The 12532-nt window shown below is 37.9% G+C and overlaps 1 protein-coding gene across 3 annotated transcripts in view; it reads right to left on the bottom strand.

Annotated features, from left to right (window-relative positions):
* The window catches only part of Efl1 (elongation factor like GTPase 1), a 132280-nt gene that overhangs the window by 102234 nt on the left and 17514 nt on the right, over nucleotides 1-12532 (bottom strand). For all 3 annotated transcript variants that reach the window (XM_003475740.4, XM_063250114.1, XM_013158834.3), the window contains exons 5-7: nucleotides 12378-12511; nucleotides 11001-11138; nucleotides 9297-9511 (exon numbers count right to left, since the gene is read on the bottom strand). In XM_003475740.4, the coding sequence (XP_003475788.1) occupies nucleotides 9297-9511; nucleotides 11001-11138; nucleotides 12378-12511 (487 nt within the window). The remainder of the gene's footprint in view (nucleotides 1-9296; nucleotides 9512-11000; nucleotides 11139-12377; nucleotides 12512-12532) is intronic.

The following is a 12532-nucleotide window of genomic DNA, read 5'->3' as shown; positions in this document are numbered from 1 at the left end:
TTACAATTTGAAAGGTTTCTTTGTTAAAGATACTGTCAAAGAATGAAAAGAAAAGCCTGAGTGTGAGAAAATATTACAAAAATTACTTGATAAAAGACTTATCCAAAACGCAAGAACTCCTAAAATGCAACGATGACAAGCAAATTGACTTTAAAAAAGCCAAAGAACAGACCCTCCACCAAAGATGATACGCACATGGCACAAATAACTAAACAAACTTATTCCACACCATGTCACCTGGAAGCTGCAAACTGAAACAATAATGAGCTAAACCACATACCCATTAGAATGGCTGAAATCCAGAATCAAGAAAACACCAACTGCAGGCGAGGATGTAGAGAAACAGAAGGCAAAATGGCAGATATTTTGGAAGACAATTGGGCTGTTTCTTAAAAAACTAAATATACCCTTACAATATGATGCAACAATCATAAACATTCGATTTGGTTGAGTCCACAATTGCATGAGGCTTGGAGGCCACTGACATAAACCATGACAAAATATGTCCATGCAAAAACCTGCACATTGATGGTTATAGCAGTCCAATCAAAACCTCTAAACTTGAGAGTAACAAGATATCCTTTAAATAAGTAGATGGACAAACAGATACAACCAGACAATGAAATACTGGGCACTAAGAAATGGAACTATCAAGCCATAAAAAAATAGGAGGGCAACTTAAATACTACTCAAAGAACCCAATATGAAACTACTCTGCATGATATTATAGTGCTGAATATATGACTCCACAACCTGTCCAAATGTGTAAAGTGCAAAACAATACCAACAGTGAACATTAATGAGGTCTTTCAATAATAATGATGTGCCAATATGGGTTAGTCAAGTGTAACAAATAGTAATAATAATAACTAATAGTAACTGTGAATCTATGGGTGGGGGCCAAGGAATGAAATCTCTATTTTCCTCTCAGATTTGATGGGAACCCAAAACTGCTATAAAACATGAACTCAAAAAATACTACCCATTTCTTACACTGGAGAAAGAATCCAATGCTAACATACTGCAGACAATTCTTTATAGGTCAGTCAGAAGTGTAGTACTAGTAAAACTTAGAAGTTAATGAAAATTTAGATAAGCCCCACTAGTGTCATTCTTAAGAAGCTGTGATTACAGCAGGAATCAGACATATTAAGAGCCATCAAACAGAAGCTTAGAAGCAAAATCAGACACTACAGAAACTGCTGAAAATATCCAGTGACCCTTCTCTGAGGCATAAGTGAGAGGAAACCAATCAGAAACCAAAATCCAACTTACAGTTCCATCTGCTGACACTTTAACAGTGAATTCAAGAGGTCACTATTTACTAAGTAATATGCTACTGTAAATTTCATTTCCCATTTGATTCCATAGTTATTTAGCAAAGGCTTTTTAAAAATTTTCCAAAGTGTTGATTCTTATAAAATCTGTATATTAATTTACATGTTTTTGTCTTTGGAAGGAGGAAATTCCCCTTTTCTCCACAAGTCTTATCTCACTCCAAGGACTGGAGACTTCTGCATCTTTCCCAATAAGACAGCACCATGAGGAGCCCCAGGGAGAGAGTGAAAGGTCCACTCCCTGGGGAGAATTGCTATTCTTCACAAAGGAAAACAGCTGTCTTGCTTAACACAGGCCTCTCAGATGCAAACCAAGACTCATCTCTACAGCTTTCCGTTTGACAACATCAGACTGTTGCAGGTAGGCTGTGAGCCTCCACACAGTAAGGGTATCACACAGTAAGGGTCTCAGGCCAGAGGGAGAGAATAAAAGGCAAGCACTGGGGCCTGAGGTCATAAGCAGCCTTCAACTTAATTCTTGCAAGGATGCTTGATTTTTAACGGTGATATTTGCTGGGGCTTCAATGAATAAAGCTGAAACTCTGTTTTCGGCAATTTGGTATATTCTCCAATACTTAAAACTAGAGATAATGACTAAGTGATGCCACATCAAACTTGTGACATTCTCATATATTTTAAATTTCAATCATTTTTCAGGAACATTATAGGGCTAATTTTTATGTATCCTTCACTGATACTCAAAACAAATATTGTACTATCTTTAAGGGTTATTTTTCTAACAAGGTATCAAGTGAAATGTTAAAATCTCCTCCAAATCATGAGCCTATTAAAGGTCTACTTAAAATTCTGTTTTCAGCCTATGTGGTATGTTATCTGATAAATAAAATTAAGTCTCTTTGCTACTGAAATGTTGATTATTCATATAAAAACTATCTTTATGCCATAATTTATTTGGCATGAATTTTATTTTCTTATTAATATTGCCATGTTTACTTGCTTTCTGTTTACATCTGACTGATACATCTAAACCAAAGCTTTGGTGGTTAGCCTCTGCCCATTAGGTTTTGTATTTTTCTACTTACATAGTAAACTTCTGGATTTGTTTTTGTTGTTGTTTTCCTTGTACCAGCGATTTAACTCACGACCTTGTGCTTGCCAGGGAGGAGCTTGTGCTGCTGAACTAAACCCCTGGCTCGTGGCTTTGTTTTTTAAAAGAATTTTCCTGCTTTAAAATACTTTATCTCCTTAATGGGGGATTTCATACGTTTACTGTCACAACCATTAGCACCAGCTGAATTTGTAGTGCTGCTTCTGCTCATGTTCCCAGTGCATTCCCCTGACTATGTCACAGTTTCTTTTACTTTCAAAATGTCAAATATTCTGCTAGTAATTTTAAAAGTGATATATTTAAAGATTTTCATAGCTCCTAAAACCTCCATGAACCTTAAATTACAATGGGACATCTGTTCACTCATCTTCAAGCTTTTCTAGTTCACCATGCATTTACACATGCATATGCATACACATATGGGTATATAAACCTGAAAATCCTGCTTTTTATCTTTTTCATTCTCTTTTTTAATTCCAGTTACCATAAATTTACCTATTCATACCAACCCATTCCCCATTAAAGCTCAGTGCTCTTATTCACTTACCTGTTAATAATTGTAATTTTAAAATACCAAGATCGTCTAATATAATTTTGGCATTTTTGAGTTCTATTTTAATTCACTTCCTCTACAGAATACCCGCAAATGAGATTCTCAGAAGGGACCCACAGAACACACTCCAAGACCTCAATGATCTGTTGATGATCTTAACTATCACATGTGCAGTTATGCGGCCGCACACCGTTCTGCCCCCCCAACTGATTCTATGGATTATCATTACTGAGAAGATTCTAAGATTTTGGTGCCCAAGATCTCATCATCTCTTTTTTCCTGTCCTTATACTATATAGCTGAGGCCTCAGTTCTACTGACCTCAAATGGGAACTTAGATTGTTACTGCAATCCACACAACTGTTCCACTGAATTCACATCTATTAACAGGACCGATTTAGGCAGTATAACTGTGTTCACCCTCTGGTCTTCTGAATTCTGTCCCACTGTGTTAAGAGTTTACAGCTCCATAGTAAATTCTGAAGTGCTCTGATTTTCCTTTCTTGGTGAGATCTGCAGTGGTCAACTTTCCCTACTTACTAACAATTGAGAGGAAATCTGAAAGAAAAGGTCTCCAGAGCTTCCACTTCTACCACCATAGCCCCACACATGCACATCTCGATCTGTTGAGAACTACCCAGCCTATCTGTAAATCTGACTTGGTCTAACACAAGGCAACATACACTGACTGCTAATATCTAAAACTGCCAAACACTGCAAAGGACACAGAACTTACTCTTATTTTATACATTCAAGACTCAACCCCATTCCTTCACCTTCTGCAGTAAATACCTCCCAATTTTCCAGATTGACTAAAATTAGCATAAAACATTAAATTAATTATGAAAAACACTACAAGAAAAGGACAAGTCCTCCACCTTGTGGCTCCCTAGCAGAATGCTCTCAAATTAGGAATCAGCAAATATGACCCTGTAATACCACTGAATGAATTACTGAACCATGTAACTGGAAGGAATACTCAGGAATCATTTTAGACCAATATTTGTATTTCCAGATGGGAAATTGAAGCCCAGAAAGGTGATAATGCCATGCCAGCAACCATACTGGAAAAGTGCAAATTCTCTGCTGATTCCTACTTTTCATCTTCACTGCATACCTGAATTTACTTATGTTCAGTATGCCCTTCCATGTACCAAATGGACTAAGGGTTATAATGTTTTACAAACATGAAAAATTATGATATTATATTATGCTCCTCAAGGCAAAATCTGTTTAATCAAAAGCAAACTGGGGGATAAACTCCTATAAAAAAAGAGGACAAGAAACAGCCAAAGACTGGCTCCATGATTCCCAAGCCTTGTGCTCTGCTCAACTGCTAATTTTCTTCTTTCCCATTTCCACATCATCCTGACACATTTCACTGTTTCCTCCTGGTGCACTATTTCTAGTTCTATGACTCCTACAGATTACATGCAAAATTAAGTCCACAAGTAGAGTAAATTTCATTAAAGCACCACAATCACTTATCCAAGCCAAAGATATTTTTTCTCAAAAAAAATCCTTTAATTACAATTAGATTTTTAAAAAATTCCACAGCTTAACAATGACTATGGTTAAGAATAATATAAATAAAAATTACTATCACTGTTCATGGCATCAATGTGTATATATTCGGAAGGGTAATAAGAAGAAACAAGAATCTCTACACTCCATAGGGAAGATCTCAGAGAAGAAACATGGCAAGAAAACAAGCTTTAAGACACTCTTTAATCTTAGTATCAGCTTCGTCACTTAATAGCAGAGTAATATTAAATTTCTCAATCTTTTTGAGCCTTAGATAACAAATATCAATATATATTTTAAAGAACAGTTGTAAAAATTCAGTGAAATTTAAATGGTAACTAACTCAATACCTAGCACATAAAGCTTCAATACTGTCATACTAACTTCTGTTGGAGTATATATATATATGCTGATTTATGCATAAATAACCTCAAAAAGACACAACCAACTGCTAGGAGATGGACTAGGCTAAGGGATAGATGAAAGATGTTTATGGTATACAGGGTTATACATCTTGAATTTATTTAAAGAATAAAGCTTTTAAATAATCAATTGTACAAAAAATCTACAAAGAGATGTGACACTGATATAACATTCCAAAATCAAAAAAAGTAATCCATCACATGAACAAGCCAAAGAAGAAAATCAGGATTACATTAACCAATACAGACACATGACAAAATGTGAAACTCAACTATAATAGTGATACTCAGAAGAGTAGTAATACTAAGAGATATCCTCAACTTGCTAAAGAGCTTCCAGACAGAGTCATTAACAAACACACCTAGTAGTGAAAGACCAGCCCACAAACAGTGATATCCACCTATAATACCAGCACTCTCAGGGCCAGAGATAGAAAGATCACGAGTTGAAGTCAAGCTAAGATGTCCTAGGGACTTGGTGACTCAGTGTGAAGGCCTTGGGTTCGATCCTCAGTACAAAACGTAAGAATAAAACTTTCCCTAAGACTGAGAATAAGGCAAAGATGTGGACTTGCAGCGCTCTTAGTCAAACAGTGCGGGAAGGCCCACCCAGCCCAGTAAGATGTGGTAAGAAAAGATCACAGAACACAGATGGACATCCACAATCAAGCGTATTTGTACATACTGAGAGTAAATATGTGAAAAAAGGTCTAAATCTAACATGTGTATGATTCATATGCTGAAAATTATAAAATGCTGATAAAAGACATGGGAGAAAGTCTAAACAGAATGGAGAGACATACAATGTTCCTGAATTAGAAGAGTCGGGCTAGGGATAGCTCAGTGGTAGAGCATTTATATAGCATGAAAAATGCCCAGTTTCTCATTATTTTTTTCTTTGTCCTTCCTTCCTTTCTTCCTCCACATCCCTAATTACCTTTCCAATTTGAACATTTTCTTCCTATTTCACAATATCTACTACACATTTGGCCCTTATTTACACTTTCAGTTTCTCATACCAGAGAAACAATGCTGTGTTTACACATGTCTGATTTATTTCATTTAAGAATATAGCCTCAAGGTACATCCATTTAGCTGGAAATATTTCAACTTTTTCCTTCTCTTTGGCAGAGGAATACTCCATTCCATTAAAAAAAAAAAAAAAAAAAAAAAAAAAAAACAGAAAAAAAAGAAAAAAAAAGAAACAAAGCTTTTGTAAATGGAGAAAGGAAGAGAGGTTGAAGAGAGGGTAGGAGAATGAGGGGAAAGAAGGGAAGAATTAGGTCATACTATGTACAGGTACAAATTCCCTATGATGAATATGATCATTACATATATCTAAAATATATCAGTAGGGGCTGGGGATTTAGCTCAGTTGCACAAGCACTTGCCTAGCAAGTGCAAGATTGTAAGTTCGATTCCCAGTACCAAAAATAAAATAAAATGAAGTATCAAAGCCCTGGTTTCAATTTCCAGTACAGCATCACCAAAAAAAAAAAAAAAAAAGAGAGAGAAAAGGAAAAAAAAAAGATGAATTAGAAGATCTAACATACCAAAGATATCAATTCTCCCTAAATTAATATACAATTTTACCACATAATTCCATCAAAATCCTAGCAACATTTATTTTGCAGATGCAGGTAAGATTTTTATAAAATTTATGTAAGAAGGCACAGACCCTTGAGGAAGTAAGTAATTTTGAAAAAGAATATTGGCAGAAATAATCTATGTATTTTACACTTAGAAAAAAATCGATATTATCTTGTAGTTAGATAAATACATCAGTGGAATGGAACAAAATACCCACACCTGCAAAATATATCCAATTTTATTTTTCACTTGATACTAGGGATTGAACCCAGGGCCTTTACAATGAGCTACATCCCTGGTCCCCTTTTGCTGTTTTTTTTTTTTTCTTTTTTCTTTGTTTATTTATTTATATATTTTTGCAACAGGATTTTATGAAGTCACTACACTGCCCAGTCTAGACTGCAACTTGTGATCTTCCTGTGTCAGCCTCCCACAGTGTTGGGATTACAAGTATGTGCCAATACATTTGACTTTTAACTGGTTTTGCAAAAGGTACAAAAACAGTGGAAGGATGGTTTTTGGGGGAAAAAAGTACTAGAATAATTTGACATCTACATGCAAAAGTAAATACATAAACCTCAACCTAATCCTCACACCATATACAAAAATTACTCAAAATAACTCACAGACTTAAAAAGTGAAACTATAAAACTTTTAGAAAAAAAAAATCAGAAAATCTTTAGGATGTAGGGACAAAGAATTTTTAAACGACTCTAAAAGTAAGGCCCATTAAAAAGAGAAAAGTGGTAACCTGAGTTTTACTCAAACTAAAAACTTTGCTCTGTCGAAGACACTGTTAAAAGGATGTAAAGCCAAACTACACACTGGGAGAATAGTAGCTGCCAACAACACATGAGACAAAGGGCTAGTATCTGGATCACAGATCTTATGAAACTCCACAGTACAAAGACAAGTAAATCAATTAGAAAATGAGTGCAGAGGACCACTGAGATGACTTCCCCTGAAAAAAGACAACTTGCCTGCAATTTGGTTCATCTTCGCCTTACTCCCGTTTACTGATACACACAGAGCAGACTAGGAAAATGTTCTACCGCCTGGATGGCTATAAGCAATGCAAATGGGTTGAGCTGAGGCCCCATGGGTAGCCTCTGAAGTAAAGCAACAGGTCTGTGTGCAGCCTGCATAAGGCTCCCTCCTACTTAGCAGGAGATAATGAGTTAGGCCCAGTGACACCAGGCATGCTGGGATGCAGCAGCTTCAAAAAAGAAGCAGTGATGTTCCAGGGCAGGTAAGGCCAGCATCACAGCTGAAGCAGCTGAGCCAAAACACTAGATACTTTCAAACTGTGTTATGCAGATTCCTCTAAACTACAGGCAACCCATTACTGGAATCCAGGACTCTTCCTGCATACCGGTATCTCCATGTAATGCAGACGTGCCATTATTCCTCCTACCTAGCCCAACTCACAGAATTCACTTCACGGAGTTCTCACTGTTCTCACACTCTATCTCTAGCCACGCCCTCTTCATGAATTAATAAAACCTAGATTTGGCCTTCAGCTGAGACCCTTGTTTCAGATGTATTTAGGGGCTACTGTCTCCCCACAACTGCAGATCCATCTCTTTTCTCATCGTGGTTTGCATTGGAAGTGGTAGACTGGAATTTACTCACAAGAATTTCAATAAATTTCCCCTGGGATTATAATTTATAAACTCTAGACCACAAAGAGGGTTAGGTGTTTATGAATGAGAAACAACATGAAGAGACATTTCACCCAAGAGGACACAAAGACAACAAGTCAGCTCAGAAAAAACAGTTCAACATCACTAAGTGGTAGGAAAACAAAAATTAAGACCACAATAATTTTTCAATACCCCACCATTAGACTGGTCAAAATAACAACAGTGACACCCAGTGATCGTGAAAACACAGAAAAACTAGATCACTCATGTATGTTGATGGGAACACAAAACAGTACAGCCATGCTGGAGAGCAAACTAAGATTGCAACTACCTAGCAAAGGCACCCCTGGCAACCTTTACCCCAGAGAAATAAAAATTTATATTTACACAAAAACTTGCACATGAATGTATCCAGCAGCTTTACATATTAGCCCCCAACTGGAAAGAAAACATAGATGTTTTAACAAGGTGAATGGTTAAAGTTCAATAGAGCCAACCACAGGATGCTATCAGCAATAAAAAGAAACCAACTATTACAGGTGAAACATCCCTAATCCAAAAATCTAAATCCAGCACTTTTGGAGAGCTGACACATTACAAGTAGAAAATTCCATCATGTGCCAGTTCCCAGACAAAACACTAAAAAATTGGGGTTCCCTCCCTCAGGATACCTCATTTTGTATGTGTAAATATTCCAAAATCTGAAAACTCTTAAACCTGAGATACTTCTGGTTCTGAACGTTCCTGACAAGGGAGACTGAACTGGTGACACACACAACTTGGACAAGACAGGGAACAATGCCAGGTAAATCCAGAAGAGGTTATATGTTGCTTCATTCCTACTGCATTCCGGAAATGACAAATTATAGAAATGGAAAATAGGCATGTTTGTCAGAGGTTAACAGAGTCTGTGGACAGGAGGGATAGAAACATTCTCTACCCCAAGTGCTTTGCTGTCAGCATACTGATGTGATACTGCACCACTGTTATAAGATGCTGCTATGGGGGAGAGGTAGTAGAAGTAACACAAACAAGAGAACTCTCCATATTACAACCATATGTGAGACTACAGTTATCCAAGAAAAACAAAACCAAAATACCCCCACAATTTTGTGTACAGTCCACAAACAGATTTAATTAGACTCAAAAAAAGACTTACCCAAAGCCCCATCCATCTACAGCACTGGTGAATACCACATTCCCCTGCTCTGGAGAGAAGTAGAGATGAGAGTCATCTGTGTCCTCCAAGCCAGTGCTCCAGTCATACACCTGCTCTCCTGGTTCAGAATTTGGATTTACCTGGGACTCAGTTTCTCTCTCTGCTCTTTCTTCTAGGACTTTAGAAGTAAAAAGACTTCCTGTCAGTGCATTAATCTAGGAGGGACAGTGAGATGGCAGAGTGTTATTCAGATGCTCAATACATATACAAGAGACACACTTATGTTCAACCCTGGTTAGGGCCAGAATTGTCATTATCACTTGGGTTCATTGAAAGAGACATTTAATAATCAACCAATAATTAACTCAGTGTGTTCATCCATTCAACCACATTAGGATTGTGCAGGGTCATTTTTGTGATTATTACTACTGATGAACTGATGTAAATGCTAATGTATCATCTCTGTTTTTTAGTACTAGGGTAGCAGTAATGCTAGGCACACATGGTTTCCAAATTCTAAAACCCTAGTTTGTGATCCTCATGAACTCCCCTACCTGGTTCTTACACTGACCATCTAAATTTTTCACCACCCTTGGGTCTTCTTCCCAACCTCTAATCCCCAGCCATTTTCAATTCCAATAAATAATCTTATTTCCTACCAAAGACAGAAAATAGACCCTACTACTCAGAATTCTGCAAGTTCCCTATGTTCCAAACTAGAAACCTGTTCAATCCCACAAGAGCTGCTGGCCCTTTTCCGGTCCAGCAGGACAGGTCACTTTGACAGGATATCTCTGCAAGGCAGGTATTCCTACACTTCTGCCTATGTCTGCAGGGAACTGATTCCACTACACATTCTTTTTCATGGCTCTACCTTTATTACTTCTTTCATTTAGTAAATAAACACTTTCAACCTGAGCTTATCAATGGTTATTCCTTATCTTGAACAAATTTCAAACTCTTATGCATGCCATACAAGGCTCACCAAAATCTATGTTTTCTCTTCCTTTTTCCTCTTAGCACTGCTTAGCATGATCTAATTCTTTAGCTACACAATCTGCTTGGAGGAAACACTGTACCATGCTTTCAGTTACCTTTATGACTCTGCACATCTTATTCCAGCTCTTTTGAATGTCTTTCCTCTCACTCTCTACCCAGCAAACTGTCACATTCCTTTCATCTCAAGGTTTCCCCAGCGAGATGTTTTCTCTCTTCCCTCTTGACTCAGACTGAGTAGGTGGACCTCCTCTGTGCTCTTGAATCACACCCACAGCTCATCTCTTCATTCATATCTCTCTTTAACTGTTCATCTCCCTTACCACACCCATACTACACTGTGAACTCTTTGAAAACAGAGAGCCGAACTGCCATCTTGATATTCACAATACCTAGCATACAATGGGATTTGATATTTCATTTATACATATACACTGCTGAGTAAATAAATGCTTGCATAAAATTTCATCTTAGAGACAGGTAGAACCAAACTACAAAGTTTTAAATAGGAAAACTTACTGTCCAAGCTTTTAGTGAAGGATGCCTCCAGATGGGAAGGTTCCCAAGAGCATCCCAGCTCTGCTGCCTTGACCATGTATAAGGACTTAAGCAGGCATTCTAAATATGTAACTGAGTTCCCTGTTATCAACGCTTCACACTCAACTCTTCACTGAAACCTGCTTTTTAAAACACTGAAGAACACTATACCTGTTCCAAAATATTCTTGAGGTGAGAATAGGCCTCCTGTGGAGTGAATTTTAGTTCCACTATCAAACGATCTATCTTATTAATCACTAAAACAGGACGTATGTTTTCAAGCCATGCTTGTCGCAGAACTGCCTGTGTCTGGTAAAAACAATAAGAAATGTAAAAGTCAGGATTTGCAGTAGCTACAACACATATGAAATGTTGATTAACAACCAACACATTCCCATATTCTTGAATCAGAGTTTGAACTACACCAGTCAGACATGAGGTGTCCACAAATACACACGTAACGTAGCAGCAGAAAACTATGGGCAGGAATCATCTTTGCAACCGTGGAACTAACAGCTCATTTAAGAAGAATAAATAAGATCATGTAGAGATAGCAAAGCATCTAGTGGATATATGTATGCGTGTCTACAGAGAGAGGCATGTGCAGTCACACACACATACACACACACACAGAGTTATAAAACAGATACCCACGATACCAGCACAAGGGTCAAAGAAAAAAATTTCCCCAGAACCACACGCTAACCTCCCTGACCGAAATGTGGTTTCTGGCAGGAACTGTTGTTTTGGTACTCTAAAGTCGGCTGTGTTATCTCCCTTGTCCTGCCCGCGCACCCCAGCCATCACAGTGACAGAGGCCTTGCTTCTCCAGTGGGGACACCTGAGCCCTCACTGAGCCCTCAGCGCAAGCTAAGGCAGAGGCCACAGGACAATCACAGCATATCTCGGAATACCATATTTCCTCCATCAGAGTAACTTAAATCGTCTATTATTGTTTTAGAAACATTTTAAAAATGCATATTCAGGAGTGGAACAAAAGTGACTTTTTTTTTTAAATGGTAAAACAACTTTTCAAGTTTTCAGAAAAACTTTAAAGCAAATAAATGTAGCTACCCTGGACCCATACCTTGTTTCCTCTAATGCTAAGTGAATTTTTCCAGCTGGAGTTGGAAGAGTAGAAGAGTAAGGCAGGGAAGAGAAGGAGTATTTATGTGTGAGTGGGTGAAGGCAGAAGTGCAGACTGAGGGACCAACAGAAGACACGTGCTCCTATCTAGCTCCTGAGATGCTTTCACCTTTCAGAATTCATGGCCCTCCCCCATCCAATATCCCTCCAATTTATACTGCACCTGTAAGAAGACAAAGCACATACTTCAACGAATCTAAGTTGAAGTCTTCATATCTAAGATTCTTCAAAATGCTGGTGATTTAACTTCACCACAGAGGAAACATTACAAATGTGAAATATAAAGACACCTGTCTGACTGTCAGCAAAACACCTAAGGAGGCCACAGGAATCAACAGCTTCTCCTCTTTCCCCCACCATTAGCCAGTTAAGTATTTTCCCACCACTACCTGTGGACATTACCTGTGGACAGACCCCTTCCACAGCATCTACCACAATGATGCAACCATCGCAAATGCGAACAGCTGTTGACACTTCAGAGGAAAAGTCCACATGCCCTGGGGAGTCTATGAGATTAATCAGGTACTCCTCGTTATCTGAAACAAAGTTTGAAAACA

This window comes from Cavia porcellus, unplaced genomic scaffold (genome assembly GCF_034190915.1).
Source record: "Cavia porcellus strain 051 isolate PalLab524CR breed Dunkin Hartley unplaced genomic scaffold, mCavPor4.1 scaffold_6, whole genome shotgun sequence".
In the NCBI taxonomy this organism is placed as follows: Eukaryota; Metazoa; Chordata; class Mammalia; order Rodentia; family Caviidae; genus Cavia; species Cavia porcellus.
Note: the sequence above shows the minus strand (reverse complement) of the source record. Positions and strands in the feature narration are given on the sequence as shown.